Source organism: Podarcis filfolensis, assembly GCF_964270895.1.
Source record: "Podarcis filfolensis genome assembly, chromosome: 15".
NCBI lineage: Eukaryota > Metazoa > Chordata > Lepidosauria > Squamata > Lacertidae > Podarcis > Podarcis filfolensis.
The window spans coordinates 14,578,358-14,602,919 of NC_139618.1; the positions used below are offsets into that span (position 1 = coordinate 14,578,358).

The window sequence follows — 24,562 nt, forward strand, 5'->3', positions numbered from 1 at the left end:
CTGGAAAAGACAAAGCAGTTACTTGGCACAGTTTTGCCCAACACAGCCCAGCCGAGCCATTCCTATTTCTCATTTTTAAAAAGACACGTTTAATATACCATTCAAAGCAGACTTGGAAAGATAGAGAGGTGTTTTGTTACACACACACCAGCTGGGAGCTTGAAGTCAGCAGCAGCACCTACACTTTGGAACTCCCTGCCTACTGATATCAAGCAGGTGCTTTCACATGACTCTTTCTGGCATCTGCTAAAAGCATTTTTGTTTAGACAAGCCTACCCAGATGTCTAGAAAATTGATGCAGGTTTTCAAAACTGATGCAAGTTTTTTGTTTTGCTAATTTAACTTTTTGAATGTCTTCAATTATTTTTGTTAATTTTTCTTAGTGATAATTTTATTGTTTTATCTTTTTTTGTAAACTGCTTTGTGGTTTTACTAGAATCAAGTGGTGTACTGTATCAATTTTTTGAAACAAATAAAACAAATAGGTCAGTCACCGCAGCACTAACAGACCGCCCACTGTCAGGCAGAGAAACAGGATTTGTTCAAGGATTTTCCCTTTCTTAAAATGCTTAAAGCCTCAGAGGTTATGAGCTCCAAGCCCTGGGGCCAATGTTAAGTCTGCTCCATCTTACTTGATTCATGGAAACTGGCTGTAAAAAGTAGTAAGGCTCAGAAGGCCTTCAAGGGGGATTAGATAAACTCATGGAGGGAGAAGCAGGGGCCTGTCCTCAGCTTATTCCCCCCAAAAAGGTACTTCGCAATGCTGCCCACCACCAAAATATCAAAGACCACCAATTACCATAACACTTCAGTTGAGGCTCCCGGGATATCCAGCGAGGAAATTTAAAGCACAGCACCTTTGCAGAGAAGGTGTGCAAGTCCTTCCTCTGTTACATTATGCAGCGCCAACACCGGGCACAGCATTTTAAAGCAGCTGCAAGCACAGAGTGGTCACTGCCACAAGACGCTGACAACCTGAAGTTTGACAGCTGGGAGAGCAGGGACAGCAGGAGTGGGGAGGGTGGGAGGAAAGGAAGGGTTAATGAGAGCAAATGCTGCAAAACACCCACTCAGGCTTGCAAAGAAGCCCCATCCAAGTTATACTGACTCCAAGGATTTGCAACCCGCCGGGAGCCTGAAAACAAGAAGGGCCAGCTTCCTTCTGAGTTACAGCCTGGTTTTGCCTGGAATGGATTCCAGCTCACCAAAGGCAACCAGGCAAGTGGCTACTTGCAAACCTATGCATTCACTGAAAATATGGTTTTTGATTATCTGAAGGGAGTTTGGGGAGGGAATCTGAAGTGAGGAACACAGTGGATGGTTGCCGCCACATTCCCCATCATTTCTGATGCAGCTGAGACATTTTCCCCAGCCCTGAACATGGCTGACAACTAACAAATGTGTGTTAATTTTGATGGCTGGGAATTGGCTATTCTTTCCAGCTCTGCTTCAGGATTTGTGGGTGTTACTGTGGTTAAGGACTATGAGCTGTTGACCTGCTTGTTCAGACCATGGAATAGGAAAGGCAGTTCAGTGAGGATACAGGATGCAGCTGTGCCAGGAACCAAGTTTATTCAACAGAAGGTGTGTGACCCTGAGCACCACAGGCAAAAGATAATGGAAAATGGAGGGAGGGAAGTTTTGACACTTACCAAGTAACATTTGTAGAACATAGAACACAAGACCGAAGACGCTGTTCGGTTGATTTATTGCACTGTCTTTTCCAAAAATGGAACCCAGCAGGCCAAAACCTCGACCCCATCTGAAAGACAGTGGAGCAGTTAGTCTGCATTGAATGAATCAGATTAGTTTGCCTCCTCCTACAGTAAGACAGGCGAGTGGGTAAGGAGGCCTTGCACACACAGCTCGGCCACATCTGCCACACACATACAACACGACAGAGAAGACTGGAATCACTTGATTCGGAAGCTGCAGTTATAGTGCAAAATGCTGTGGCCCGATCACTGACAGCATGGAACACCTGTGATCAAAAATCTGCACTGGCTACCAATTTGCTAGGTACTACTACAGCATATAAAGTCCCTAACAACTTGGGAACCATTTACCCACCATTTAGTCAGCGGAAATGGCCCTGTTAGGTGCAACGTAATACCCGTTCCACATTCGTAAGAAGTCAACTTTTTAGTGTGGCAGCACCTACACTTTATGTTGTGATCTGCAGAGGAAGGGCGGTATACAAATTTAATAAATAAAACAAATACATACACTCTGGAACTCCCTGCCTATTGACATCGGACAGACACCTTCACTGTACTCTTTTCAGCACCTGCTAAAAACATTCTTGTTTAGACAAGGCCACGCAGATCTTCATAAAGTTGAGATAAGTTTTAATCTGTTTTTAGTCTATCATTATTTTAACTTTGTGAAAGTTTTCAATTATTGCCATTAATTTTTCTTACGAATTTTATTGTATCCTTTTTGTAAACCACTTAAAAGGGGTTTTTCTCCCCTACAGTCAAGCGGTGTATAAATTTTATGAAATAAATAAAACTATGAAAGAAGTGCTTCCCTTTCATCTAGTGGCTGGCTTTGAAGGTGAAATATTGTGATGTTTAGCTGGTGATATATCACGAAGTTGAAAACCAGATATTGCCTAGCCCTGACAAAGACTGAGCCTGACTTCACCGCTTTGTCAACCTCATTTCTCCCAGTGGTTTAAGCATATTAAAACCATGACCTCACAGTTAATTTCTGACCATAATTCCAGACAAGCCAAGGAAGGCTTTCTGCAGCATTAGGAATGCAGGCAGTGCCCTCAACGGCCCTTGAGGGCCGCTATAAAAAGGGCTCATTTGTGGAGTTCAGGCAAGTGTGGTGAGCCTTCAGCTTCATACCACCGCTAAACAGAACCCTTTATGCAAACCTCAAAAAGAAACTGCTCCTGCTAATTCTTGCCATGATGCTCTGTGGCTCCTCTGCTCAGTAATTAAATTTGTTATGGGATAATAAAGGATTTGGGGCTTAGTAAGTCCATAAACTTGCTGTGTTGTTTCCATTGCTACTGGAACTGTGGGTCTTCTGTCAGCTGCTCTCTTTAATTTTTCTGCTTTACTAATTTTTGATGGTTTTTGGATTGGAGTTTTTTGTGGTTGTTTTGTTTTGGTTTTACCTCAGATGAAATGTAACTTGCCCTTAAAAGAATCACTCAGGTTTCAGATGAGCAGCACCAGCTATTAGCAAGTCCTTTTGCACTGTAGTGTAGCCAGCGAGGCCATGAATGGGCCATGCACGAATTCGAGTTTGTTAAATTGGGCAGGCCAGCAAAGGGGTTCCTAAGAATGTAAGAAAAGCCTGCTGAATCAGGCCAATGGCCCATCTAGTCCAGGGATCCTCTTCTCACACTGACCAGTAAGGTGCCAAACCCGCAAGCAGGATTCGAGCATAACAGCACTCTCCCATCCTGGGGTTTCCAGCAACTTGTATTCAGGAGAATTGGCGCCTCCAACTGTGGAAGCGGAGCAGAGCAGAGCAGAGAGGCCCTCTTGGCTGCCATGAATTTCTCTAATCCTGTTTTAATGCCATCCAAAGCGGGGGGCGAGTTCAAGACTGCATCAAAGTTCTACTCAGAAGAGACCTATTTAATTTAGTGGCTCTACATTAACCACTTCTATTAACGCCAGTAACTCTACTCTGAGTATGACTAAAACTGGATACGATCCTTGGCCGTCCACTTCTGCCTGAGCTGGGCTTGAGGATAAGAATCACAATCCACGGAGGGTAGTGTTGCAGTCAGGTCCTGCCTGCAGACTCCCCACTGGGGCATCTGGTTACCTGCTGTGGGAATAATATGCTGGACTAAGACGCCCCTTTTTGGCCTGATCCAGCTGTAGGTCTTTTCTTAGGTTCCAAGTGCAATGAGTGCCTAACTTTAAGGAAGGCTTCCTATACAAGATAAGAATTTTCTCACACTCCCGTTCAAGTTTCACCCACATTACCCAATTCCAAACTGGGAAACCACTGCTAATCACCACCTAAGCACACAAATGCCCAACCCATGATGCGTTTGGGAAAAAGTATTCTAAAACATTACACAACTTCAGAAAACATTTCACCTACAGAAGGTACGTCTGCTAGCAAATATTTCAGGAGAATGTGCAGGGAGCTGCCAAGGTTAAACACCTGACACACACACACCCCAACAGAAATTCCATATGTGATTAATGCAAAGTCCACTAACTTCAACTGTAGCAAAGGGCCGAAAATAAATCAGTTGCCTGGTCCCCTATGATGAACAATCTCATCTCTAGGCCACCATGCAGAGAAAGCTTGGCTCCTTTTAAGGCCACAAATGGCTAACACACAGCATGTGTGGAGAGGAAGGCAAGTAACTTTCCTACGCTTACACCTGCTAGGCTGACCTCCTTTTCTCCAGCAAGCATCCAGCTTTACCTTGAACACAGTGGAGTTGGCAGCAATTTAGGCAGTATTTTTAAGGTCCCGTACAGTACTTCTATAGTTTAATTGTGAAAATCTTAGAACACCTTGTATGTTTAAATCTAGCAAACCTGCTCTGGGAGCCAGCTTCCAAAAAAGACTGATTTTCCAGGAACCAGCCAGAAGACACGACAGGAAAAATTCCACTGTTTCTAGACAATGACACACCTGGGTCTTCTCCAGTCCAAAATGAGAAGCATGACATCTTTGTGTGCCATCTGAAAAAGTTGGAGGGGGATTCTGAGCAGAAGACATCCTTGCACAGCACAATGAAGGAGGTCTTAAGAAATAGATAAATCAATCATTCCTTCTGGTTTTCCAGTCTCCAGATTACTGATTCCCTTTAGCTGTGCCATATTGCTGCTAATTATTACCGGGGTATCAAATTTCATATCTGGCTGCAATTAAGGCGAAAAGAAGAATGATATTCATTCAGCAGTGCTCAAGATCTCCTGCTCGGCTCTGTCAGAGGAGCATATCTTGACCTGTGACCCCTGCAATGTTCAGGCAGTTCCCTTGCAGGAGCAACAATGTGCTTCAAACACATCAGCTAATGAGATGAATGAAAATGTTCATTCTTGGGGTGGGTGTTGGGACAATAGTGACACAGCAAACTGCCTTATATAGAGTCACACCTCTGGTCCATCCAGCTCAGTACTGTCAACAACGGCTGGCATTTCAAGTTAGGTGTATTCCCAGGTCTACCTGGGAGTGCTGGGGATTGGGCCTGGGACCTTCTGCATGCAAAGTAGATGCTCCATCCCTGTGTTATGGCCCTACCCCAGAGCCTGTATCTTTGCCAAGCTATATAGCAGAATAGTAGTTGGAAGGGACCCTGAGGATCATCTAGTACAGTGTTCCCCAACCTTGGGCCTCCAGCTGTTTTTGGACTAAAATTGCCATCATCCTTGACCACTGGTCTTGCTCGCGAGGGATGATGGGAGTTGTAGTCCAAAAACAGCTGGAGGCCCAAGGTTGGGGAACACTGATCTAGTACAACCCCCTGCAATGGAAGAATATGCAGTTGTTCCATATGGGGGATTGAACCTGCGACCTGGCATGATCAGCATTGTGCTCTAACCAACTGAACTGTTGTTCCTCCAGTCTGCTAGCTTCTCTTTCGTTTCAGCCACATCCCAGCTGTCTTTAGATGGGCTTGCTGGGCCAGCCCCTGACCTGGCAGTGCTCTAGCTTTCAACTGACCCTCTGGGTGGACTCTACACTGTCCTGCATGCCAAGCTAATCCAACTGTGCCACGACTCATTCTATCAGCTGTCTACTGGCCAACTCTGACAAACAACAGCTAGGAATCGAGCAATGCTCAATAGGTAGGGCAGCAGGGAAAGATGTGACGGGAAAAGAGGCAGGAGAGGTCAATCAGAAAGGTCAGGAAGCCTAGCAGCAAATAGGAGCTGAAGGTCATAGTGGCAATGGGTTGGGAACCTCAGTTCAAAGTATAACTAAAAAGATAAAACAGCACACTATTGTTAAGCAGTGGAGAAAATATGCTTTTACTTGAGGATTTGTTTGACAAAACAAACCACAGGGCCCCTACCCTGTCCCAACAGGAATCAGCTGTCAATCCAGCCTCCACACAATACAGGCAAAAAACCCCTAGCTGCTGCCTGCCAAACTATCCGCAAGTCAACATGATAAATAGCAACAGTGCAAAACTGAGACTTTCTGAGACTGCTAGTGTACTGATGAAAATCTTTCACACAAATAAGATTTACTCAGGGATCTTATGATGTTTAGTAAGCCTCTTGTCTGACAACACTCCCCATTACCATAAGATAGACACAGGGCTTTAAAACCAAGTTGAAGTTTTTGCACAGGCTGTGTCTTTTTTTAAAAAAATTGAATCTATTTCACTGAATTGCTCAAAATGTGGTGAAAACTGTATCTGAATATTGCAAAATCTACAGCATGTCTGATAAAAGTCCATGGTATTAGGGAGCATGCACAACACTTCTGGCTCTAGGAAGTGGATCACAATTCCCTATGAAAGCACAAGGAATTTACAAAATCTTTTTGAAAAGGATTAAAGTATTATGACACCAAGCAAGCTAGCACTGTGGCAAAATGCAGAGTGTCAATATAATGCACTGGACTTTGGTGCAGAACCTGGGGAATATCTGCATAAAAGAGGAAAAACCACTCGCCTGAAAAAGTATGTACTAGCCTGGTGGAGGAGGCCTGGAAAGCTCTGTTCTGCTTGCACTGGCCCACTACATAGTTGTGCTTCCCATGGGAGGCGAGTCAAAGTACTCTGTCCTCTTCCTTCCATCTGCTCACTGAAAATCACCCACATATAGTTCCTTGTAACCGATGTCAACAATATTACTGATAAATACAAGGCAGTAATAAATGCATGAGAGTTCGGGAGAATGGAATTTGTAGCTTTGAGCAAACGCCACTGCATTAGGAGAGTGATCTCCAAGACAGCCGAAGGCTTAGCAATGCCTCAAACTGCCCTGTACTGGGGCCTCTTTCACCAGTGGAGATCAAGACAGAACTGAGTTCTTTTACTATTGGGTGGGAAGTGCTGGTGTAGGAACACAGGCTGTATCTGCATAATAAACAAGGTTCTTTGACATTATCTGGATAAGCGAATTTAATTCATCCCTCAATCTGACAAGCTCCTTTCCCACTGCTGCTTGCCCAAACCCACACTCCACAATAAATCTTTCCAACCTTACCTCCCAAACATTTCCCACACCTAACCTCACCCCACCTGCTAGCTTCTGAGACACCATGCAAGTTCCTGCTTTAACAATGATACACATGGTTACTGCGGAACTTGGTCTCAATCCAAATAAATCTATCAGCTGACACCTCCTGCTTCCTCCCCACAGCCTAATTTCTATCAGCGGTCACCCAGTCCACCCAGTGAGGCCTGCTGGATGTCGCCTGTCATGACATTCTAAACCCACACAGTAGATCAAAGCCAAAATCAAAACAGTCCAAGACACACACCCATCAGCTAACACAGCCTCACCCATTTTTTTCCCTTCTCTGCTTCCACCCTGCACTCATTCACTGCCACTCCCTCTCCTACTCAAAAATGTTGCTCAACACATACAGATTCCTGGCATGCACAGCTCTTATCCTAGAGCCCAAGCCTCTTTGCAAAAGAATTTCTTCCAAGGGTCTGGAGAGAGAACAAGAGGCTACATTCAGCCAACGGTCTAGATCGAGAACACTTGTTCAAATACAACAACCCAAACACGTATAGAGGGCCTTCCCTCTCCTCCTCACTCTCTGCTGGAAAAAGTTCCCAAACAGGTCCAATACAATTTGGTTCAGTAACTGAATCTTCCAACATTTGAATCCTTTTATCTCACTCTTTAGTTGAAAAAGGCTCCCAGAATTCATTACAAATATCAGTATACAGTGGTATCTTGGTTTACAACCATAATCCGGAGGTCCATTTGTAAAACAAAACAGGTTGTAACCCAAGGCGCGCTTTCGCCAATGGGGCCTCCCCAAAAAAAAAGGGGTTGTAATCCAAAAAAAGGTTGCAAACTGGGACACACACTTCAGGGTTTGAAGTGTTTGTAATCCAAAACGTATGCAAACCAAGGTACCACTGTAGTAGATCAGAAGAACTACAAAGATCAGTCCCTGTCCTCAGGTTAAAAGCTTTATCAATTTACTTAAGTTTCTCCACAAAAAGCACACCCTAAAACCACTCCCTGCAGGACAGGAATTCTTCAAGCTAATCTTAGGGGTTATTTGACTATAATGTGGTTGCAGATTTGTCACCAAGTGACCTCAGCAGAAATTCCAGAATGCAACAATTTAGGTGTTAGCAGATATTGTACATCTTATGGAAGACTACACCCAATCTGACTGGGTATTTTACTCTTTTCATACCTACTCTTCTTCCTATGTGATATGTACAGTATCCTCTCTCATGTACACAGGTGGTCTTTTGGCCTCACACTCTTGTAATGTTTCTGTGTGGTAACTAAGACCACTTCACATATCTAATGAAGCACACTCTTGTCCACAAAACCTCTCTCACAATATCATATGATGAGCTAGAGCTCTTAGATCGAAGAGCAGTGACCAATATTTGCTCCAAGACCTGTCAGCTGCAACCCGGTAGGTCAACATTAATCACACCCTTAGGGCAGTTATATAGTGGTGAGACCCAAGATTTTTTATTTACTTATTGCAGTTATTTTCCACCTTTTTCTCCAAGGAGCTCAAGGTGGCATGAATGGTTTCCCCTCTCCTCATTTAATCCCCACGCCAACCCTGTTAGGTAGGCCAGGCTGAGAGGCAGTGACTGGCACCCAAGGTCACACAATAAGCTTCATGGCCGAATTGAGACGCGGACCCTGGTCTCCCAGTCCGACCCTCTACCCACAGCTAACTCCTTCCACTCTTTTATCACCCAAATTCATTGGTGCTATCAGTCCCGGCGTAAGTATGGGCAGAATGGGAACTGCATCCTCTGCACCTGCCCAGCAAGACCCGAAACCACCCAAGGACGTGGAAGCAGCAGGACATACGCGTCGGGGCGTCACTGGCGAGAGAGAAGGGGCAGGTGCGGTCTGTACATGCTCAGGGGCCCTTCCGCACCGTGGAGGCAAATAACTCAGGCCACCCCAGACCCTCGCGGGGGGCGGCGGGGGAGTAGGTCAGACGCGCTCTGCACACGTTCGGGGACACCCTCTCCCCCCGAGCGGGTCTCCTCCCCGGCCCGCCTGACCTGGAGGCGATGGCGGCGGAGCAGCGGACGCGGTCGCTGAGGTCGCAGAGGGCCCGGTAGTGGAGGTCGCGGCCCTTCTCGCGCTCCAGGTGGCAGGCGTAGAGCGAGAGGGCGATGCCGGCCAGGCACACGGCGTAGCGGGCCACCCGCTCCCAGCGCGGCACCGAGACTCGCAGGAGGACGGGCGCCGCCATCTTAGCCCAGCCCTCGCCTAGGCGGACCCGGCAGGAGACTTCTCGCCCCTGCGCGCGCGCAAGCTCACGCCACGACGCAAATCACGTCGCGCCACGCCCGCGCGTGTTGCCTCCCACCCACCTATTGGCTGAGAGGAGCCACGCCCCCTCCCCCTCACGCCCCTCGGCCTGGGTTCTTATTGCGGCTTCTCCTCCTCCTCCTCCTTTCTCTCTATCTCCTCTCTGAACGTGGCGCTCTCAGACGCGGAGCCAGCCGGCCAATCAGAACAACGGGCGCGTGCGTTCTCATGGCCCCGCCCACTCTCATCCTCCCGTCCGGCCCCACCCACCGCACCGCTAGCAGCGCTTAGATAGGAGGATATCGCGAGGCTTGTGCGTGGCAAGGGAAGCCAATGGGCGTGGTCATCCACTGCTACATTCTGGCGGGGCTGAGAGTTCGAATCCTTTGTTAGACAATTCCTGGCAGGGAGTTACTTTAATTTTTTTGTATTGTTTTTATTCCACTACAGTTTTAAATTATCTTAAAATACGTTTTTAGCTTTTCCTGTTTTATCTGTGTTGTTTTAAATTGTGTAAGCAGCATACATTCCCATCTGGTAAATATATGGGATACGCAGTAGATAAATATAATGATAATGATCTTATTTTGAAAATTATCAACCACTTAATCCAGCAAGTGTGTGGCCCGATTAGATTATTATCTCTTGATGCTTCTGATAGTGAGCTGTATCCAACCTAAATTAGTCATAGACATTCATTTTAATTGATCTGCTCTTGAGTTTTATTTTTATTTTTAGTAATAAATGTATCAGCCACCCTTCAACAGCAGGTCCCAGGGCAAGTTACAACAATTTGAACATTATAAATTAAAAACAGGCAGAATCCCTATGTCGTAAATACTTTTAATGTGTGGCTTTTTTATTTGAATGTATTAATTTGTGATTTTATAAATATTGTTTTGTAGAGTTCTTGTTGTTTAACCAGTTTTATTTATTTATCCCTGAGATTTCCAAACCCTTCTTCCAAGACTTCCCAAGGCAGCTTACATTGACAGCAAATCTGTAATGTCTCTATAACATACTGTTTCAGTCACAATAACTCAGCCACTTTAAATGTAGCCAGTAGTACTGTAAAATTCAACAAACAAAATGCAGCAGTCGCCTTTTCAGTTAAAAGCCATGGGAAACAGGAGGTTGACTAGATGACCCTAAGAGTCCCTTCCAACTCTGCAATTCTATTATTCTGTATTTTCTAGGTCAAACTTTCTCCCCTCCAGTCTTTATATTAACTCATACTGAAAGGACAGAGCATTCAAAGACATCAGGCATAGTTAATATCTACACACTGGATCCAGACAGTAGGTCGCCTGTTGTTTGGCTCTATCTGGGGCTTGCTGGACGGCCGTTCCGCATTATGAGTCCCTTTTGTTCAGAGAAACAAAGAGGGTCCTGATGACATCCTTTGGAGCCATGAATGCTACCCTTGTGCGACTTTATTGTCCCTTGGACCACAGGAAGAAAGATGGGAGTGAATATTCTATGGATGCACTGGAACGCCATCCGCTAAGTATGACCAACAGCGCCAAGGGAATTGTCATGGGGGGAGGGAGAATCTAAAATTAGACTTTAAACCATCAGTTCATGGTATACAGTACTATTAAACTGCATATATTAGGCCTCTCTGTGGTCTACCCCTGCACACAAAATAATTCTCCCGGCACAACGGGCAAAGAATATTGATTGCCAATATTTTATATCATACGCCCATAGAACTTGCTCTCCGATATATCTTGATTCAACATTGGAATTTCCTAGGTATGCTAGATATCTGAATAATTTCACTATCCCAAAATATCACCAAGCCTTTTGTATCTAAATAATCTGACAATCCCCAAATATTGCCAGGCCAGATCTAACTGCCTCCCTTCCACAATATTGGAAAGGTGTTACTGAGCTGTCCCATAGGAGGGTCATCTGTGTCCCTGTAGAGATGAAGTTGTCAAAACTTTGGGTCACATCTTTTTTGAATGTAATCTCCATAGTGAGGAATGTAAAGGGCTCTTTTGCCACCTTTTCGCCAGGGAATTCCTGGCCACTGCTAACAGTTTGAATGATTCTTGGCCACTGTACTTTTTGTGATATTCACCACTTTAAGTGGCTTATGCTCCCCACCGCCAATAAATAAATGTTTTATGTTTTTAGCGAATGATTTTGCATCATTATTTTGAACCACCTTGGAGTTACTCTTAATGAAAGGAGAGATGACAATGGCTTTAAAATAAAGTTTAAAAATTCATCTCCTACTTTAATAAAATGTTAAGAATTGTTCTAAATAGATCAATGTTTTGTATCTTCATTGAATTGTTATCATTGTAAACCACCTTGGGGTTATTTCTTAATAAAAGGTGGTATCAAATGGATTTAAATAATTATACAAAAATATAGTAACATCATATATAAATATGTTCAAATAATAATAAATGTAAAGATAATATGTAATGATAAAATGACATTTTATTTATTTTCCGAGTCAGACAGATAGATATATAATTTCATTTATCTCTATCTATCATGCAAAAATGTAATGCTAATATAGAATAATAAAATAAAATCTATTTATTTGCAATGTTTATAAGCAGCTTTTTATATGATATATATAGCGGACCTGCTATGACAGCACAGGCCCGGGGTAGCTAACTGATGCCCCCCCCAGGTGTTTTGGACTGCGAGGTGGCTGGTGGGAACTGTGGTCCAAAAACACCTGGAGGGCACCAGGTTGGCAAAGGCCGGGCCTGCTTCACACTAGGCCTTGGCAACGCATTGCTATGGCAACCCTGCGGCGAGGGAGGGGGTGATGGCTCTATGACGCAACCCGGGGGAGGGCTGTATTTGCGCCGCCAATAGCGAAGCAGAAGCCGGGCAGCTCGTGGAGGAGGAGGAGCGCAGAGCAGGAGGCGGCGCCAAGATGCGGCGTGAGCGCAGCCGGTCCAAGGTTGCTCTGGCGACAGGGTCGGCTGAGCCCCCTGCCGGCGTGGACGGGGAAGAGCAGGAGTCGGGCCGCTCCTCGTCGCCTTCGGAGGAGCGCGTGGAGCGGCTGCGGGATCGGACGCACCAGGGTGGCCCACGGGGGCCCGGCGCGGGCGGGAAGGGCCGGAGTCGCCGCGAGAGGGAGCAGCGCACCAACTGGACCTCCCCGTCCGGCCACGAGCGCAAGATCGCCGCCAAAATCCGCGCCAGCATCGCCAAGCGCCGCCGCCAGCAGCAGAGCGGGCCCCGATCCTCCCAGCTCCGGAGCCGCAGCAGGAGCCGGCGCCGCACCGCCACCGCCTCCCCGGGGCCAGAAGCAGCGGCAGGCCCCGACTCTGCTGCACAGCAGCAGGTGTGCCCGTCAGGAGCATCGGAGAGCGAGGAAGCCTCTTTACCCTGTTCTGACCAACAATGCGCCTCCTATCCTGTACGCATGTTGTGGCTCCCCAACCCCCCTTGCAATAGCTGAACCCACATGCACACACTTGGCCCCCTCTAAGCAGTAAAAGGGTAAAGGGGACTCCTGACCATTAGGTCCAGTTGTGACCGACTCTGGGGTTGCGGCGCTCATCTCACTTTATTGGCCGAGGGAGCTGGCGTACAGCTTCCGGGTCATGTGGCCAGCATGACTAAGCCGCTTCTGGCAAACCAGAGCAGCGCACGGAAACGCCGTTTACCTCCCCACCGGAGCGGTACCTATTTATCTACTTGCACTTGACGTGCTTTCGAACTGTTAGGTTGGCAGGAGCAGGGACCAAGCAGCGGGAGCTCACCCCGTCGCAGGGATTTGAACCGCCGACCTTCTGATTGGCAAGTCCTAGGCTCTGTGGTTTAACCACAGCGCCACCTGCGTCCCTTATACAATAATACACCCCCTCAAATATTTCACGGAGCAAAGGGACCTCGGTCCCCCGGGGTTGGCTGCTATGCTCAAGGCAGTAATGCACCCAGTAATGCACACTTGATTCCATACTCCAATACAACCTTAGAAATATAGATGGGCCCCTCAGTATTCTACAGTGCTCCACCCCACCCATCTTTGAGAGGCTCCTGGTCAATGGGGCTAAGAACATAAGAGCCCTGCTGGATCAGGCCAAAGGGGGTGCATCTAGTCCAGCATCATCTTCTCACAGTGGCCAACCAGATGTCCCAACGGGAAGCCAAAAAGTCAGAGCAGCAGCACACTCCCCACTTGCGATTCTGAGAAACTAGTATTAAGAGCCCTACGGTCTCTTGAAAGTGGAGGGAGAATATAGTCATTGTGGCTAGTAGCCATCAATAGCCTGCTTATCCTCCATGAATTTGCCTGATCCTCTTGAAGCCATTTAAGCTGGTGGCTGCAGCTCATAGGAAGATAGGAAGACTGGACCATACACTAACTGGCAGTGGCTGTTTGGAATTTCAGGCAGGAGTTTCTCTCCCAATGCTACCTAGAGATGCCAGCAGGGATTGAACCAAAGATCTGCTTGCAAGGCAGATGCTATACCACTGAGCAATATTCCTTGGGGGTTCAGGCTTGGGTTTGCTGCATCAGGTGTCCAAAGGTAGTTCCCTATAGCTGGGACAAGTTAATCTGAAGTAGAATCAGCCTTCCCCAACCTACTGCAATTCCCAGCAACTGTTATTCATAGGCCCAGCTCAGTGATAGAGCATCTCCCTTGCAACTAACTGCCTATGTTCTGGCATCTCCATTGTGACTACTAGGCATTGACTACCCTTTGTGGATTTGTTTAATCCTCTTTCAAAGCCATCCAAGTTGGCGGCCATCTCTACATTTTGTGGTTGTGAATTCTGTGAGTTCAGATATACCCAAATGACTCCATTGAGTCTTGGTGCGATCGGGAATCCCAAATGCAATAATACCCCCTCAAAGGCCAAAATAGCTCCCCCCTCCGTGACTTTTCAAAATTAGAAGCTCTACCATCAAGTAGGTTCATAGGAACATTATCACCTCAATTGCCCTCCACTGGAGAGATTTGTAAAACATATTCAGGGCACCAAGTTGATGAAGGTTGCTGCATGCCCACAGATTCCAACCATAGGACTTGCCCCTTCCATGGCTCCGGAGAGGTATCTGTATCCTAAGTGCCCATAGCATCTGAGGTCAGAGTGAGAGAGATCCTGGATCCTGCTTCCAAAGGCCAGCATCCAAGTAATACCCTATAGAACTACTGCAAATTAGGGTTGACTGTGCCAAGCCAGAGAGCCTCTTTTACTGACGATTCAAGGCCCTTTTTTGTTATCTTGCAGGTTGAAGAAATGACCACCTACTGAGGGCTTTCCATCACTGCCATCCTGGATGTCAGCTCCTCTGTAGCCAAAAACACCTTGGGCAGAGTTTGCTGCTGTGCTGCAGAGTCCCTTCACACCACTGGGTTCTCATCCTCCAGGGCTGTTTCGGTTCAATAACACAAAAGTTCTCGGGCAAAATTTAGTTTTATGATCTGTCTGGCACTTTCCAAGATCACACACAATTGGAAAAGGTGGAATATGTATGAACAGCCTTTGCCCAACCTCCCTCCAGATGTTTTGGATTACAACTCTTGTTGGTTCCAGCCATGCTGATGGGAGTTGTAGTCTGGAGCACCTGGGGCTGATGGGAGTTGTGGTCCAGAACATCTGAGGTGAGTGGAATACATGCTGCAAAACATCGGTGGCGATGGGGAGTTGTGGTTTGAAATATAAGAAGTACCGGGTTGCGGGAAGGCTGGCGGCGCATGACATCACCCTTCAAAACTGAAACAGGGGCCATACTTAAAGTGGAAAATGAACATAAGAAGCTGTCTTGCACTGAGTCATAATGCAGCACTGAGTTATCATGCACTCTGGTCCCTAGACCGTCCTGGAGTAGATTTCCTTGTCCTCACAGCTCTGGACTCTTATGAGGTCCAGCTGGACCGGACCAAAGGCCTGTCTCTGCCTGCATTCCCATGAGATCCAGCCAGATGCCTCGTGTCAACATGAGAGACTTTGCATGCAAAGCAGAATTGGGTGGGGATTTGTTGCTACACCTCACAGAGGTAGCAAAATGTTTTTGGACACTACATAAACAGGAATGGTTTGCAGAGGCATCCTCAAGCATGATCTACAATTTAGACTTCTAATTACGGCCCCTAGCCAGCCCCCCCCCCACTGGAACTCCAGGTCAAATGTGCACCCCCCCCCGCCCCGCTGTGTCCCACCAAATAAGGCCTCGGCATTTTGACTCCCTGTACAAATGATATGGGATGGTTGCCATGGAGAGTGGTACCCTGGTTGCCATGGGAGCCCTATTATCCCAGCCTCCAAAGATGCTGGGCTGAACAGCCCCCATTTCTGCTGTTTCTCAGGCAGATTGAAAAAATGCACAGCCAATTTAGGGGACACACACAAAAGACTGCTGTCACGGCACCCAGTAAATTCAGTGCTGAAATGTCCTAAAATTTAATTCGTCCATATATATATATGCCATCACCGAAATCCCGAGTGTGGCCACATGAATGGGGGGCTGGGCTGCCAGATGTTGCTATAAAACAATAGAATTGTAGAGTTCTAATCCAACCTTGTGCAATGCAGGAATCTTTTGCCCAACGTGCATGGGTGTAGCCAAGGGGGGCAGGAAGGGGGCAGCTGCCCCCCATCAAGTAAATCAGTAGAAATACTTAACTGAGGTTTTGCCCCCCTAAGAGATAAATCCTGTCCCCCCAACAAAAATTCCAGGTTAAGCCCATGTCAACGTGCAGTTGGAATCCATGACCCTGAGATCCGCTTATATACCCCACCTTTTCCCCAAACTGGGACTCAAGGCGGCTTACACAAATTAAAACGGCATATAGGCACAGAAAGCGAAAAGCATGTGGGAGATAACCGCTGAAAAACAATTCTTACAGAGTTAAAACCATGCTTTAAGAAACACAACTAGCACAAAACAGCGCAGCACAAGTTAAAAGCCGACTCCTTAGTTCCCCCAAGCCTGCCGGGGGAAGGACAAGGAGAGAGGCGGGCGAGAGAGGAGGAGCCGGGAAGGAGGCGGCCGCGGTTGCCGCTTTCGCGGAGGGGCGGATCGGACATGGCTGACGACCGCGCAGACAGCAGCCGCTTAGCCGAGGTTCAGCGCCGCGTCGCCCAGGTGCACCACGAAGGCGATCCGGAGCAGCAGCTCCGTTTCTACGACGGCTGGGCCCCGGAATACGAAGAGGTTATTCCTCCTCCACCCCTTCCTCACCCCGCTTCGCTTCTGCCCTTAGTTCGTCCCCTCTGCCTCCTGGGAGCATTCTTCTCTTTCATTCCCTAAGGAGACTCTTGAGCGCGTGCAGAGTTCTGCCTTTCTCTCTCCTCCCTCGAATCCCGGGTCAGCAGTTTAGCCATCATTTTAAAGGCCAAGCTGGGGGTGGGGATTAGAGAAATTGAGTGTCGGACCAGGACCTGGGGGTACAGGGTTCAAATCTACCACTCAGCCATGAGGCTCAGAGACCTTGGGTTCGCTGTTTCCCAGCCTGCCCTTAGCTCAGAGGGTTGCTGTGGATATGAAATGAGACGTGAGGGGGGAACCATTTGCTTCACCTTCAGCTCCTTGGAGGGAAAGCTGGGATATAAAAGGAATACGTAAATAAGTAATAAATTAATGGATAGAGGTGCTACCATCATCTCACCTAAATAGAACCTCCATGTTCAGAGGCAATCTACCTTGACACCCATTGCAGCCACAGGATGCATGAGATAGTTGGGCCAATAACAGTCCTGCTTGTGGGCTTCTCAGAGGCAGCTGGTGCTTCTAAAATAAAGTGGATACCTAGCTTGGTGGACTTTTGGACCAATTTTGGCAAAGCCTCCCCTTTTGAATTTAAATCCCCCAAAACCCATATTCTCCACCTGGGGCACAATAATTAATAATAGAGAGGGTGTTCTTGGGCATGTGTAGAGTGCAGGCATCGGGAAGGCAGTCCGCCATTGGGCAGGCTTGCTTTGGGGGCTGATGGGAGCTGGGGTGCAAAATATCTGGATGGTTGGGGAAGGCTGAAAAAACAAAAGGGTCCCTCCTACTGGAAGGAAGAATGGTATAAAAATAAATAATAGCAGGTAGCAGGTAATGAAAAGAAGATATTTCAACACACACACACACACAATATTATAAGTATTTCCTGCTGGATCAGGCTAATGGCCCATGTGATCCATGTGTTTTTATAGTGGCCAGCCAGATGTCTATGGAAAACCCGCAAGCAGGATTTGACTGCAGGAGCAGCACTCCCCCCTCCTGCGATTTCCAGCAGCTGGTATTCAGAAGCATTGCTGCTTCGAACTGTGGAGGCAGAGCAGAGCCATTGTCGTCTGTAGCCTTTGACCTCCACAAATTTATCCAGTCCTTTTTAAAAGACATCCGACTTGGTGGCCATTATTTCCTCCTGTGGCCACGGGTTCCACAATTTGACTATCCATGCCTCACATGGAATCCAACCAAGTGAAGAGGCCCAAGAGAAGAATTGCTTATATCAGAAGGAGGGTGAATTAATCAGGACGGGAGTTAAAAAAGGAGTCAGTTACCAGCTAGGTTTGGGGGAGAATTTTGATTCAGTTCACATTTACAGGTGAACAGGTTCTTTCCAGAACAATACAAACCACAGCCACCCCTCAAAATTTGCAGTACTCCATATTTTGCCATGCAGCTCTCCCAACGGTTACACAAATGCATATATTAGCAGAAAATGTGCATAAGAATAAACATGCCACTAAAAACAACATACAGAAGTGGATTATATTAGGGGAAATTGCTTGCAGAAATGTTTACTGGTCAGAACTGGATACAGAAAAATCGGTTTATTAGAAGAAATTCACATGAAAATGGTGGTGAAGTTTCCTGAGGATTTTTTTTAAAAATGCAAATGGATGCAGAAATGCAGAGAAGTGAATTCAAGACTGGACAAATGAGAAAGAGAGGTCTGAAAATGATAGGTCCATCCTCCATCCATCCTTACCATGGCCATTTAGCCACAAGCACATCCTTTTCTTCACTCATCTCCCATGTGCTAAGAACTTGCTGGATTCAGCCAATGACCCATGTGGTCCAGCATCCTGTTCTTACAGCAGACACCCAGATGCCCCAATGAAAAACCCTCAAGCAGGACCTGAGCACAAGAGCCCTGTCCTCTCCTGTGGTTTCCAGAAACTGGTATTCAGAAGCACCGCAGCCTCCGACTCTGGAAGCAGAGCAGAGCCATCATGGCTAGTAGCCATCAATAGTTCCCTCTTCCGTGAATTCCTCCAATCCTTTCTTTAAAGCCATCCAAGTTGGTGGCCCTCACTGCTTCCTGTGGCAGTGAGTTCCATAGTTTAACTATGCCCTGTGTGAAGGACTTTCTTTTCTCTGTCCTGAAACTTCCAACATTTGGTTTCCTTGGAGAGAGAAGAAAACTTTCCTCTGTCCATTCTCTATCCTATAAACGCCTAATTGTGTCTCTTCTGGCTCGCATTTTCTCTAGACTGAAAAATCCAAAATGCTGATAGCTTTTGCTCCGCCTTGCCAGTCCCTCCCCAGGCTCAACCTGTTTGGGGCAAGGAGGATTTTTTTACCGCAAATGTCTCCATCTCAGCCAAGGTTCCCTGGAACTGGGCAGAGCCCAAGATACCTGCTCTCCAACTGCCCTGGAACACCTGGATCAATAAAATCGGGGCAGCAGGGGGAATGGAATGTTTTCTTTGGATGTGAAAAGGCCAAAAGTACAATTCCTAGCAGAGCCATAAGTTCTGTGTTTGACAAACCTTCCTTTCACTTCCTGCAGCTAACATGGTATTTTATTAGACGTATGGAGGGGTTAAAAGTACCAATGCCGGGAGGTTGGAAAACGTTCAGAAAGGGGCAACAAAATGATACAGGGGTGGAGCAACTTCCCTATGAAGAATGGTTGCTGCATTTGCGACTTTTTAGTTTGGAAAAAAGAGCTGACATAATAGGAGTTTATACAATTAAGCACGACAAGGAGTAAGTGGGTAGAGGAAAGTTTGCCTCCCTCTCTCATAGCACTAGAACTTGTGGACCAGTGAAGCTGAATGTTCAGAGATTCAGGACTCGTCAAAGAAAGGATTTCTTCGCGCAATGCATGGTTGGACTATGGAACTCCCTCCCACAGGAGGCAGCACTGGACACCAACTTGGATGGCTTTAAAGGAGGCAGTAATGCTTCTGAATTCAGCCCAGACACTGAGGTCCAGCTGCGAGGGCCTTCTGGTGGTTTCCTCGTCACTGCGAGAAGTGGAATGCCCTCCCATCAGATATCAAGGAGATAAATGACTATACAACTTTTAGAAGACATCTGAAGGCAGCCCTATATAGGGAAGTTTTTTTTAATATTTGATGTTTGATTATGTTTTTTATATCTGTTGGAAGCCACCCAGAGTGGCTGGGGCAACCCAGTCAGATGGGTGCGGTACAAACTAATAATAGCAATAATAATAATAATAATAATTAATAATAACCTGTTGCTGGAAACCACCGTAGGGGGAGGATGCTCATGTGTTTGTGTTGGCCACTGTAAGAACAGGATGCTGGACCAGATAGGCCATTAGCCTGATCCATTGGGCTCTACTTATGAAGTTCGGTCCCCACCCTGTTCCTGACTAGACCTCTTTTCCCCTGTAGGATGTTGCTGTCTTGCAATATCAAGCCCCCCGACTGGCTGCTGCCTGTTTGGCCTCCGTTTTCCAGGAACCCCTCCAGGACGCTCTAGTGCTCGATGTGGCCTGTGGCACAGGACTTGTGGCCAAGGAGGTAACTGGGGCACCCCAGCCCAATCTCAGCAGAGGGCATCATGGGGTGTGTCACTACCCGTGTCATTGGCCAGGCCTGGGGACCATTTGGGGCACAGTGATCTCACCCTGCTGTGAACTGCCCCAGTCTGATGGTGCTCTCGTCTCTGGGAAAGACGGGCATCTTAATGAGGCTGCCACTTGAGTCACAGGGTCTTATTTCATTGAATCTAGTTTTTAATGGATTAGGAGGTTCATTAATATTTTTGTGCTGCTGTTTGGAGTTGATCCATCGGTTAAACTGGGGCAGGGAATATTTTGCAGCCTGGGGCCCACATCCACCTGTGGAGACAGAGCATAGACATTGTGATCAGTAGCCATTTAAACCCTTATTATCCTCCACAATTTTGCCTAGTCCTCTTTTAAAGTATCCAAGTTGGTAGCTATCCCTGCCTCCAGTGGGAGAGAGTTCCGTAAGAACGTCAGAGGAGCCAACTGGATTAGGCTAATAGCCTGTCTAGCCTGTTCTCACCATGGCTGACCAGGTGCCTGTTGGGAACCTGCAAGCATTAAAACACACTCCCCTCTTGCGGTTTCCAGCAACTGGTACCCAGAAGGCTGTGCTAGTATTGTCCAAAATCAGTTTGAAGTACATATTGTCATACCAGTTTCATAATTTTTCACCTGGCAATATATCACAAATCATGAAATGTTTGTGTAAATCATGGGGAAAACTGTGAAGCCAGCCAATGCCTCTACAGAGCTCCATCTTTATTTCAGACACTGTATCGGTATATCATGATGTTTAGCTGGTGATCTATCATGATGTTGAAAACCAGATATTGCCCAGCTACCCCGACACCACCCCCACCTGGCTCCTGTGGGTGTCGCTTGTGGTGTCCAGTAAGCTTGCGTTTGATTGGCAGGCAGGAGTGGGTGTGGTTCCAGGCTGATGTCATGTGACTTAAGCTGCACCTTCTAAGCTGCAGGCAAAAGGTTTCTGCCGCCTCCATGGCCTGGATGGCAGTCAGGGGATGCTGGAACACGCGTGTCGCAAGGGGATCTACCAGGATCTGAAGAGGTGCCTCTTGGGGCAGGAAGCCCTACCAGCTCCTGAAGGTAACAAGACCAAGAGGTGCACCTCTTCCTGAGAAATGGGTTGAGTGAGTGTGGGTTAGGGTGCAGGGGGTGAGGCTGGGGTGGGCAAGGTGATGCTGCTGCTGCTGCTGCTTCCCTGCATTAACCTCTGGAACTCACCCCAAAGGACCTGGTGCATCTTCTGGGGCTACTCCCAGAATGACAATAGTCTGTCACTTGTCAGGAGTGGGTCAGCAATAAATCACACGGAGCAAGTGAAGTTAACTCTTTATGAGAAGAAACAAGGTCTGCTCAGTAGTGCCAGGCCTAATGAGCACAGCAAGTAGATCTTGCCCCTATGAGTCAGTTGTGGGGACTGAAGGTCCTTGCCTTCCCACAGCTGGCTAAACCTCCTCCACTCCCGGGTCCTTCCCAAGCAATCTGAGACTCCGCCGGTGCATGCATCCGTATCTACTCCTCCCTCTTCATACCTCTTATGGTTCCGGGAGACCAGAAGGGAAGGGAGAAGCAGGAGGGGAAGACACCTGTGCCTCTTAACCAACCTGCCTGATCTCTGCCTCTTGGCCTCCCTCCTCTCCTGCTTCAGCTTCTGTCTCTGATTCTGGACTTCTCTCTGCCACAGACCCTTCCTGTTCACTAAACCCTGTTACCTCTTCAGCTTCCGACACCACCTCCTCCCAGTCTTCCCCCTCTGACCACTCAGCATCGTCCCACCACCAATCCCCTGGCTCTGAGCCTTCTTCCCTGGGGAGTTCCCCAGCTGCTTCCTCCCACCATTCCTCTGCATCTAGCCCAGGCTTCCTCAGCCTCGGCCCTCCAGATGTTTTTGGCCTACAACTCCCATGATCCCTAGCTAGCAGGACCAGTGGTCAGGGATGATGGGAATTGTAGTCTCAAAACATCTGGAGGGCCGAGGTTGAGGAAGCCTGATCTAGCCAGTCCATTACATCACTTGAGACCCAAGTGGGATCAGTAATGCGGAGTGTCATTTTCGCAGTTCCGTCCGGTTTGCCTGTGCAAACTGTTCCTGGGCACAGCCGTTCATGCTGTAGTAAAAACAAAACAATAACCTCCACAATCTGGACTTTTGTAATTCTCTCCATATGGGGCTGCCCTTGAAGATGGTTTGGAGACTGCAGCTTGTGCAAAACACAGCGACCAGAAACCTGATGGGCTTTTCTCTCAAGGAGCATGTTACACTTGTCCTTAAACACCTGTGCCATTTGCCTGTTCATCCCTGAGCCCCAATTCAAAGTGTTAGGCTATTTTTTAAAATGAAAAATTACAAATAAATAACTAGTGCTGTTGCTTCTGACCAGGGTGCTATGACGCTGTTCTGATCGTGGGGGCGCTCAGCGAAGGACAGGTGCCCACCAGTGTGGTTCCAGAGTTGCTTCGTGTCACCAGACCAGGTGGGACTTTTGCAGGAGATGCCCTGTTGCAGTGGGGGTTTTGTGTGTGTGTGTGTAAAACAGGAAGCATCACCTAGGTTCATCACTGTTCATCACTGGAATTTGTGCAGAGGAGAAGTGACCAAAAGGATCAAGGGCCTGGAAAATTAGCCTGATTAGGAACAGTTGAGGGAGTTTGGTCTGTTTAGCCTGGAGAAAAGAAGAACGAGAGGTGATAGGATAACCATCTTCCAATCCCCGAAGGGCTGTCACATGGAAGATGCAGCAAGCCTGTTTCTGCTGCTTCATTGAGGAGGACCCAAACCAATGTCTTCAAATGGCAAGGAAGGAGATCCCTACTAAATATTAGGAAGAACTTCCTGACAGCTGGAGCTGTTCAGCAGTGGAATGGGCTCCTTTGGAAGGTGATGGAATCTCCTTCAAGGGAGGTTTTTAAACAGAGGTTGGATAGGGGTCTGTCAGGGATTCCTGCATGCAAGCGGTTGGGCTGATCCACCAAGGGAGCACCCATGAATCTGTGGCCGCTAGATGGTGCTGGGAGACCTTTTTAACCAGCCACAGCTAAGGAGATCTACTCCAGTGGAGCTGGGGAAGAGGAATAGTTCACTTGCATTTGGTTGTTCGGAAAAGACTTCCTTGAATTCAGACCAGTCACACTGAACCACTTTTAAGCCTCTCCCGTGGTCTTCAAGTGAATGTATGACAGGAAGAAATGCCTTTTAACATGTGTTTGTATTGGAGTTTTAAAAACTGTTTTGACAGCCAGGAGTGAGGATTGACAGCCATGTTTCTTAAACTTTGCTGTGGTATTGTGGGTTTTTTCAAAAAAGAAATGCCCCCCTTAAAGCGCTGTACTCTCCTTGAAATTCATGTTCAGTCCCCACAGGATTGGACATATTTAATCTCCACATTTTAATCTGTATGGAAGTGTGATGGAGAAAGGCCTTCTCCGTTTAGCCAATGCAGATTTCCTTCTCTCTCCCTTCATCCCGTCCTCCAATGAATCTGTCCAGACGGGGAATTTTTTTTTTGGTCAGTTTCAACATCGCTTTGCAGGGGGCGGGAAGAGTGGTTTCCCTTGGGGGGAAAGCAGCAGGACAAGTGTGGATAAGCCCCTGTGATGCTGTCAGGGCTTTCCCTGGACCTGACCAACATCCTCCTTTAATAACAGGAGGCTACCTGTGCCTGACCACCCGGAGCAACCCAGGCAACCTGGAATACAAGGCCCAACTTCAGCAAGTCCTGAACGAGCTGGAGCAGCGGGGACTGTGGCGAAAAGTCGTGGAGCAGGAAGTTGAGGCGTGGGAGCGGGCAACATCGGAGAAGGAGTCTGCACAGGGGGTGGAGTATATCCCTGGCGTGGTGTACCTGTATCAAAAGAGCCCTGTCTTGTGAGGAAAAGCTGCCATTCCTCTACTTGCTGAGAGACCCCGCAAGACTGGAACTTTGCTATCCAGTGGGTGGAGCATTTAATAAAGCAGTCTGTGCTTTGAGCATGTGCAGAGTGCCTTTGGACACTAAATAATCACCGTGAACCCCCCCTGGCTTGTGCTTCTATGGCCATGGGACCTTCATATATCTTAAAGGTAAATTTTTCTTAGGATAGCCATTTCCAACTTGGTACATACACATAGATGTCGTTTTGGACTATAACTCCCATCAGCCCCAGCTAGGACAGGCAGATTTCAGTTTTCGCTGGGTCAGCCTTCCCTCAACCTCCTGCAGTGGCTCAGATTCAGAACGTGGTAGAAATTGGGTTCAGTTTGCATTTAAAGCCCAGCTTATCGATGTCACATTTTACAAAACAATTAGAACTGAAGCACAGCTATCCTTAGAAATCTGCACATCTCCGAGTTTTGCAATGCTGCCATGGCTTTCTCCCAAAGAATTATGGGAGCTGTAGTTTGTTAAGGGTGCTAAGAGTTTCTGGGAAAGGCCC

General features: G+C 47.3%; 3 protein-coding genes across 5 annotated transcripts in view; 2 read left to right on the forward strand and 1 right to left on the reverse strand.

Moving 5' to 3' along the window:
* Window positions 1–9,588, reverse strand: part of VKORC1L1 (vitamin K epoxide reductase complex subunit 1 like 1) — a 15,168-nt gene extending 5,580 nt beyond the window's left edge. The window contains exons 1-2 of one of the 2 annotated variants that reach the window (XR_014542038.1): window positions 9,176–9,479; window positions 800–1,762 (exon numbers count right to left, since the gene is read on the reverse strand). Coding sequence is in view for 1 of the 2 variants with exons in the window: in XM_083588140.1 (XP_083444266.1) it covers window positions 1,653–1,762; window positions 9,176–9,369 (304 nt within the window). In the remaining variant the exon portion in view is untranslated. Of the gene's footprint in view, window positions 1–799; window positions 1,763–9,175 lie in introns of both variants that reach the window. The other variant, XM_083588140.1, reaches the window with a different exon arrangement.
* Window positions 9,589–12,278: 2,690 nt separating this feature from the next.
* On the forward strand, window positions 12,279–14,825 carry LOC310750283 (uncharacterized protein). Its single transcript, XM_083588141.1, has 2 exons — window positions 12,279–12,822; window positions 14,646–14,825. The coding sequence occupies exons 1-2, from the start codon at window positions 12,334–12,336 to the stop codon at window positions 14,667–14,669; spliced, it is 513 nt and encodes a 170-aa protein (XP_083444267.1). The 5' UTR covers window positions 12,279–12,333; the 3' UTR covers window positions 14,670–14,825.
* Window positions 14,826–16,363: 1,538 nt separating this feature from the next.
* On the forward strand, window positions 16,364–24,116 carry METTL27 (methyltransferase like 27). Of its 2 annotated transcripts, XM_083588138.1 has the most exons (5): window positions 16,376–16,572; window positions 20,007–20,135; window positions 21,097–21,232; window positions 22,531–22,623; window positions 23,795–24,116. In XM_083588138.1, exons 1-5 carry the CDS (start codon window positions 16,444–16,446, stop codon window positions 24,016–24,018), a joined length of 711 nt encoding a protein of 236 aa, XP_083444264.1. In that variant the 5' UTR covers window positions 16,376–16,443; the 3' UTR covers window positions 24,019–24,116. The 2 variants fall into 2 exon arrangements, with proteins under 2 accessions (XP_083444265.1, XP_083444264.1); XM_083588139.1 differs by lacking the exon at window positions 20,007–20,135 and having other exon boundaries at window positions 16,364–16,572.
* Window positions 24,117–24,562: the final 446 nt, after the last annotated feature.

Bases quoted from the DNA above. Each gene is read 5' to 3' on its own strand.
- LOC310750283 (XM_083588141.1), top strand. From the start codon at position 12,334: ATGCGGCGTGAGCGCAGCCGGTCCAAGGTTGCTCTGGCGACAGGGTCG. The intron at 12,823-14,645 runs GTACGCATGTTG...GTTATCTTGCAG, and splicing joins AACAATGCGCCTCCTATCCT to GTTGAAGAAATGACCACCTA.
- METTL27 (XM_083588138.1), top strand. From the start codon at position 16,444: ATGGCTGACGACCGCGCAGACAGCAGCCGCTTAGCCGAGGTTCAGCGC. The intron at 20,136-21,096 runs GTAACTGGGGCA...GCACCTTCTAAG, and splicing joins CAGGACTTGTGGCCAAGGAG to CTGCAGGCAAAAGGTTTCTG. The intron at 22,624-23,794 runs GTGGGACTTTTG...CTTTAATAACAG, and splicing joins GCTTCGTGTCACCAGACCAG to GAGGCTACCTGTGCCTGACC.